At 33.6% G+C, this 7741-nt stretch overlaps 1 protein-coding gene across 2 annotated transcripts in view; it reads left to right on the top strand.

Moving 5' to 3' along the window:
* The first annotated feature begins 1056 nt into the window (after positions 1-1056).
* LOC105118941 (SRSF protein kinase 1-like) overlaps positions 1057-7741 on the top strand; it is a 19912-nt gene continuing 13227 nt past the window's right edge. Inside the window, exons 1-4 of one of the 2 annotated variants that reach the window (XR_841055.1) lie at positions 1057-1364; positions 2134-2916; positions 4433-4480; positions 4563-4928. Coding sequence is in view for 1 of the 2 variants with exons in the window: in XM_011016997.1 (XP_011015299.1) it covers positions 1182-1364; positions 2134-2916; positions 4433-4480; positions 4563-4877 (1329 nt within the window). In the remaining variant the exon portion in view is untranslated. Of the gene's footprint in view, positions 1365-2133; positions 2917-4432; positions 4481-4562; positions 5130-7741 lie in introns of those variants that run through there. The other variant, XM_011016997.1, reaches the window with a different exon arrangement.

Genomic DNA, 7741 nt, shown 5'->3' with positions numbered 1-7741 from the left:
GACATACACTTTTGTCTTCAGAAAAAAAAAAGAGAGGAGAAAGCTCCATTATAACATGTATTTCACACTATATACATTAACAACCACTATAAGAATAATGGATCCTTACTCTTTTTTATTATGTGAATCCTAGAGAGTATATCTTAAATCTCAAAATCTTTTCCTTCATGACTTTTGAATGTATCAAGAAGTGATGTATAAATGAATTTAGGAGCATATCCTATGGTTATGAATGATTTGACTTAAAGAAATACTCTTAAAAAAATGAGTTAATTTAAATTTAATTAATATGAGTATAAAAGAAAAAAAAAGTAATTTTAGTTTTATATCTATTACTTGTATTCACTAGTCGGGATTGTATCACTTAAATAAATTTGTTATGATTTATAATTCTTATAATTATAAGGATGAATTGAGTATAAAATTCTTAAGGGATTAAATTATATTAAGTCTTGAGTGACTAAAAATGCTTGGGGTATATTAATACACTTTAAGAAATAATTAATTATGAAATTGATGTCTCTTACATGACCTATATTAAGTTTATATATCGAAGCTTCTTTTATAGTATGTTTCAGGTTGCATGATCCAGTCGTCAAGCATGCAATTCATGTGTAAATTTAAAATATAATATATTAGATAAATTTAATTTCTTATAAGTAATTAAGAGATATTGATTATTAGATCAGGTAAAGATGAACTTAATTCAAGTATTTTAAAAAATTATTAACAAAAAAAACTATTTATATATATATATAAACACGCACAATTTTTTTAAATAAAAAAAAACGAAAACCCAGCACAGTAAATAATTAGAGAGGAGAGGAATAGGAATAGGACAGAAGGCAGTTGGGTAAGGGTAATCAACCATGAAAAAGCCGATCCAAGAAATGTGATCAGTCCAACCCGTCTAACCCAAAAAAACCCCACCCCACCCAATAAATTGGCAATCACGCATAAGCAAGTGTATGTGTATGTATTAAAAAAAAAGGCTAAAAAAGGAAATTCAAATCCCCACTTTAAAAAGCCCTATTTACAAATGCCCAAGCATTTTAAAATGACTTGAGGAACCGGAGAGGCAAAAGGGGAGTCCCTCTCTTGGAAGCAATATATTATGTTTTTTTTAATAAAAAAAAATAAAGATTAGTTTGATTAACCTTTTCTATTCTTTGATTGAAACGATGTCGTGTTCATCGCCGTCGGGATCAGAGGAGGATGAAGAAGGAATCGATTCATACCGTAAAGGAGGTTATCATGCGGTGAGGGTAGGGGATCAGTTTTCTGGTGGCCGTTATATTGCACAGAGAAAGCTTGGGTGGGGCCAGTTTTCTATTGTTTGGCTTGCTTACGATACTCGATCCTCTGTATGTTTGGATCTGTTTCTCTTTCTTTTTTCTTTTCTTCTTAAATTTAAATCATATGATATTTTCAAGTTTGATGAAAAATTGATTAATTATTGATCTGTAAAGCTTACTGGATCATCATTAATTAATTATAGTTATTGCACCTTTTCTTTTAATGAAGAAATGTTTAATTATTGATCATCAATAGTTAATGATAGTTATCACGATTTTTTGTTTTGATGAAGAAATGTTTAATTGATGAATTTACAGCAAGAAATGTTTATTTGTCCTTTTTTTTTTTGCTTTTTTTCTTCTTTTAGGAAATGTTTGTTTTTCTCTATGTCGTTACTTTTTTTTAATTAAATACTGGTTTTGGATGTGTTTTGTTTTATGAGATCAATGAGGCCGTTATTTGTTGTTTTGATGCTAGTTATTTCTTCTTCTTCTTTTTTTTTTTTATGCTAGTTATTTCTTGATACGAAAGGTCGTTGTAGTTTAATCTAGTTTTTGGAAAATACGATACAATGTAATACATATTTTAGGAGGTGGGCTTATGCGGAAATCATGGAGGAATTAACCTAGTGAAACGGTGTTTCTGGTTGAAGTCTCGGTTTGTCTAGATTAGCCATTTGTGTGTGTGCCGCCCGCCCTTGTGTATGTGCATAAGTATGCGCAATAGTTGGAATAGTTCTTCAACCTTTTCTCTTCTTTTACCTGTCTTAGCTTGATTTGAGATTCTGTTGATTTTTCCTTCTTATTTTGTTCTATCTTATTTAATTCTTTTTTCCAGAAATATGTTGCTCTTAAGATCCAGAAAAGTGCTGCACAATTTGCTCAAGCCGCGCTTCATGAGATTGAACTCCTTTCAGCTGTAGCTAATAGTGACCCCTCAAATTCAAAGTGTGTTGTGCAACTGATTGACCACTTCAAGCATGCAGGGCCAAATGGGCAGCATCAGTGCATGGTCCTTGAATTTCTTGGTGACAGTTTGCTCAGGTTAATCAGGCATAATCGTTACAAAGGTCTTCAATTAGAAAAAGTTAGAGAGATCTGTAAATGCATTTTGACAGGTTTGGATTACTTGCATAGAGAACTTGGTATAGTCCACACTGACCTAAAACCCGAAAATATTCTTCTCTTTTCCACCATTGATCCTGCCAAGGATCCAATTAGGTCTGGGATCAAACCAATCCTGGAAAGGCCTGAGGGTAACCTTAATGGTGGTTCAACTATGAATCTCATCGAGAAGAAGTTGAAAAGGAGGGCAAAGAGGGCAGTTGCTAAGATATCAGGAAGAAGAGTTTCAATGGGAGGAGCCGTGCAAAAGCCTGAGCGATCTCTGGATGGGATTGATGTGAGGTGCAAGGTTGTTGATTTTGGAAATGCGTGTTGGGCTGATAAGCAGTTTGCAGAAGAAATTCAAACCAGACAGTATAGAGCTCCTGAAGTCATACTGCAATCCGGGTATTCCTTCTCTGTTGACATGTGGTCTTTTGCTTGTACGGCATTTGAGCTTGCTACTGGGGATATGTTGTTTGCTCCCAAGGATGGACAAGGCTATAGTGAAGACGAGGTAGGCTGTATTTTTCTGGATTTTAGCATTGTCAGACATTGAAATTATTATTAGGACAACTGACACTGAATTCTAAAGTTTAAATAAAATTTGTGCATGATATGCCGTATTGAGAGGATAGAAAATATTAGTATAGTGAAATTATAGGGAAAATGGTGGAAGAAATAAATGCAAGCTGGATTCCGTGTAGAGGTTATTAATGTGATTATAGCAATCAAGCTCCCCTTACCTATACCGGAACCGGAGGTGATGTAGAGAGGAAGGGCAGCCCTCATAACCCTTCAAGGTATGAGAGGAAACCAGGGGCGGCCTCTCATACTAAAGAAGGGTAGAGAGGGGACTCCTTAACTGCAAGCAATTCAAACTACTCGGGTTCTTTTAATTGCATAAGTGACCATTGAACCTTGCTAAGCCCAGTTCCCCTGTACTATGGGAATGTTGCCTGAGCTAACTCGCATAAGCAATTTCTCAAGCAGTATCCAGTAACTTAGTAAGACAAGATAGCAATGGTTGCTTGGTATGAATAGGGGATTCATGTGGCGGGGTGGGACTTCGACTTTTAGGGGTGATCCCACCTGTTTCTCCTTCCTTCATACTCAGGCGTGAAGATAAATAAAGATGGGGAGTGGTGACCCCTAGGAAACTTTATTTAAGCTTCACATGCTATACCTAAACTTGATGCAGGCTCCAAACGGTATAAATATATGTCAAGGGGCCAATTAGAAGCTTTTAGCTCTTGATTGGTAAGCTATTAGTGAGAAAGCAGATTAGCTATTGTAGCGGCAGAGAAAGAAGCCCTTTGGGAGCTTAGCTACATACGCAATGAGAGAGGTCTGCCTCTTGTAGCGTTGTTTATCTGCAGGGAAAAGAGACTCATAACCTCATAAATAAGGCATTAAGGAGAGGTTAAGAAAAGGCTCTTATAGAGAGAGCCTCTCCTTAACCCTTGCTAGCAGCCTTGAGGTTCTCTTTACCATGCTTTCCATGGTGAATTCTTCCATACTGATGTCAATTTGACATATTTTTTCCTCATATGCCGCCAATTTTTTAATCTAATTAGAGAACCATGTCTTTCATTTCCTTTTACTGGTCTTCACGGGGTAAAACCCAACAAAGGGATGTAGGACGTGGATGGGAAGATGGCATGCTCCAAGATTAAACACTACTATTATTGTTTGAGACCAATCGGATGAATAACATGTCCTGATTGGACTTTTGTTTTGCTTTGAGAGAGATGTTTTCTTGATAAACCTGTCTGTTGCATATATGAATTTATGCATCAAACCTGGCTGATTTTGGATGTCTGTCCTTGATTGCCAATTACCTGTAATCACATTTGGCTCTATGAATAAAAACATGCAATGTTTTATTGATTCACAACTCACCACGTAAATGTTTAAGCCATCACTTGGTTTAAAATGCAAACTGTTTGTTTCTTAGATATATGTGGGAGTACTATGTCTCGTAATCTGCTTATTTTATATGCTAATGGAACTGTTTTTTACAATGGTTTCAGGATCACCTTGCTCTAATGATGGAACTCCTTGGGAAGATGCCAAGAAAGGTAGGCGTGTATTTCCTCAACAACCTCCAACAATTTTCTAATCACCCCATATTCATTTGTTTCTTAATTTCATTGCGAGCAGATAGCTATTGGAGGAGCTTTATCCAAGGATTATTTTGACAGGCATGGGGATCTAAAGAGGATTCGGAGACTGAAATTTTGGCCACTTGATCGCTTGCTGGTTGAAAAATACAAGTTCCCAGAAACTGATGCTCAGGCGATTGCAGAATTTCTGTGTCCCCTTCTTGATTTCACACCAGAGAATCGACCCACTGCTCAGCAGTGCCTGCAACACCCCTGGCTCAATATCAAAAGTTGTTCACAGAATGAGATGAAAAGTGAATCTAAGGTGGAAAAGTTGGGTGTTGGAGTGAGCAATCTGAAGGTGGGTAAGTGAAGAAGGGGTCAAAGGTGTTCTCACAATTTTCAAGTCCCTCCCTCCGCCTGGGTTTGTTACATTTTCAATAAGATTTAATATTTTTTCCCGTTACTAATTAACTACAATGTAAATTAGCAACTATTATTGTGAGGAAATGACATGAACGAGGGAAATTGACGACAATACCAAACATTGGTGGTCCACACACTATGTTTTCGACATGTAATTGATTTTGACATTAATGTTACTCACCAATGGCTTGAACTATGAGAATTGTTCCTTCTGTAAGAACAAAATCAGTTGTGGTTGGATTGCTTTTAGAATTGCTTCGATTGTTTTCCTCATTCAATTAGATCCAAGCTTTGCATAATTGAGCAGTTTTCCACTCATGCTCTAAACTGAAAGTGTACGTGTCCCTCTGGTCTTTTATTTGATTTCGTTTTTCCTTCTGGGAACCAACCTTAAAGGATAACTTTGCCTGTGGAATTATAATAACAGAATCAAATACAAATGCTAGCAGCAGTGAATAAATGATGATATCATCAACATGTTTTTTAATATTGTGGCCGCGTAGGTTTTATAATTTACGGTTGTGGCATGAGGTAGAAAGAATGACATCATCGACATTTGATTATTGACGTTGTTACAGTAATTGTCATCATCAAATTATTTTCGACATCATCGACATTTGATTATTGACGTTGGTACAGTAATTGTCATCATCAAATTATTTTCGCCGCCTCAAATACCATTTGCTTTCCGTCTGCCACCAAACTTCCTCTCCCTCGGAAATGACATTCTGCCCTTAATGACTATGAATTCAATGAGTTCATGCCTTTTGTTCTTGGAGTTTGATGATTTGTAGCCCTTGGAAATTTGGATTTTCAAAATGCGATTGTCATCATGAAGCCTATATATCCTCTTGGTCAAGATCAAGATGTTTTACAAACTTCTTTTTCTCAAGTTCAGTCTATAGAAATGGTGGAAGATGAATTGAGATGTGGAAGTTGCCTGACTCTCCCTCTAGTACGGAGGTCGTGGAGGACCCAGAGAGATGGGTTTTAGGTGTGAAGGCTTGAGAAGGGTAGAATCTTGGGCAATTTCTGGCTATGAGTGGGATCAACAATTTGCATTTCCTTTCACCCTTAAAACCATTGAGGGAAGGAGTTTTGGAAACCATCTCTAGGGAATATGTTCTTACATTCTCTTGAAATGCCATGAGCACAACCTTTCTATCCACTGGGTTAAAGATGGACTTGGGAGACATTAAACGAATTAACCGTATGAGAATATTAATTATTAAATTAAAACAGAAACTAATTGTTAATTGGACCCCCTTTTCTTTTTCAATTTACCTTGTTACATTATATTTTTATTAATGATTAAGTTTTATAATTTATTTTAATTTTTTTAAGAGATTTATTATTTTAAAATTAAAATAATAATAACACCAAGAATAGATGAATTAGATGTTCCATTAATACTGTCGAATAATACACTTTTAATTTAATTAAATATAATAACTATAATATAATTAAAGTGCTTAAAATAAAAGATGATGGAGAGAAATTACAAATTTGATTTTTAACAAGGTTTGATAGATTTACATCCACATCTCAAATACCAAATCATGTTTGAAAATTGTATTCCTTCACTAATTCAAGTCAAAGGGTATAATTGTCACTTGATGAATCCACACTAAGCTTTTTTATACTACTTGAAGGTATTCTTTTTACAAGATTTTTTCTTAGTGAAAATACCTCACTAATACCAAAAGTTTTCCTCAAACTCTCAAAGGTTTATAAGTGTGATTTTGTTATTAAGGAATTACTCTCTTAATAGAGTGGATTTTACAATTGAAAATCCATTATCATAGAATTACTCTCTCTATTTTAGATTTTAAAATTTAACTATCTTTATATTTCACTAGATAGCACTTAATGAATTGAAAAGTGTTTAAGTATTGTGAGAATGAGAATGTATATTATTGTGAAAGATTATAGAAGTTGTAATTCACATATATGAGTATAATTAAGAATTGATGATTTTGAAGTGTGTTTTTTTCTTCTCTTAAAATATATTGTATATGATATATGTTTGAATTCTCTACTTGATATTGAAATTAGACAAACTATATGTATGTTTCTAGCAAAAAAACTAGACATTTATAGTCATTATTGTTCCTTTAACAACTAAAATAGTCAATCAATTTATATTGGTCAAGACAATCGATCGATTGATTCCTGTAAAATTTCCAGGTGTTCATCACATATAAACAAGCGGTCAACCAATTTATTTGATATTTACTATACAGTTGACCAATTCATGTAGAATTTTAATTTTGATAGTTTTAATCTTGATGAATTCTTAGAACCGCTTTATCAATTCTTTTAAATGCAAGCAAAGTGAAGTGTGTATATTCATTTTAATTCGTGTTATCAAGTAGAATATAAAGATTTATATTAAGTATTAAAAATGAATACTTAAACTAAGTTTCCATTTTGCTTCCTTCTTGGACTTTTGTCATGTGACACAACCAAAAGCTTGACATTTTTTGAAAAATTATCTTTATTAAAAAGAGATTTTCTAAACATAATAGAAAAGAGAAGGAGTATCAATGCAAAAATAATTAAGTTTTATAAAAAAAATAATACAATAACAACAATAAAAATAACAAAAATAAAAATAACAAAAATAGTAATAGTAATAGTAATAGTAATAGTAATAGTAATAGTAATAGTAATAGTAATAGTAATAGTAATAGTAATAGTAATAGTAATAGTAATAGTAATAGTAATAGTAATAGTAATAGTAATAGTAATAGTAATAGTAATAGTAATAGTAATAGTAATAGTAATAGTAATAGTAATAGTAATAGTAAT

The sequence above is a fragment of the Populus euphratica genome, unplaced genomic scaffold (genome assembly GCF_000495115.2).
Source record: "Populus euphratica unplaced genomic scaffold, PopEup_1.0 scaffold2362.1, whole genome shotgun sequence".
NCBI lineage: Eukaryota > Viridiplantae > Streptophyta > Magnoliopsida > Malpighiales > Salicaceae > Populus > Populus euphratica.
The sequence above is the reverse complement of the archived record's forward strand: the minus strand, read 5'-3'. Positions and strand labels throughout refer to the sequence as shown.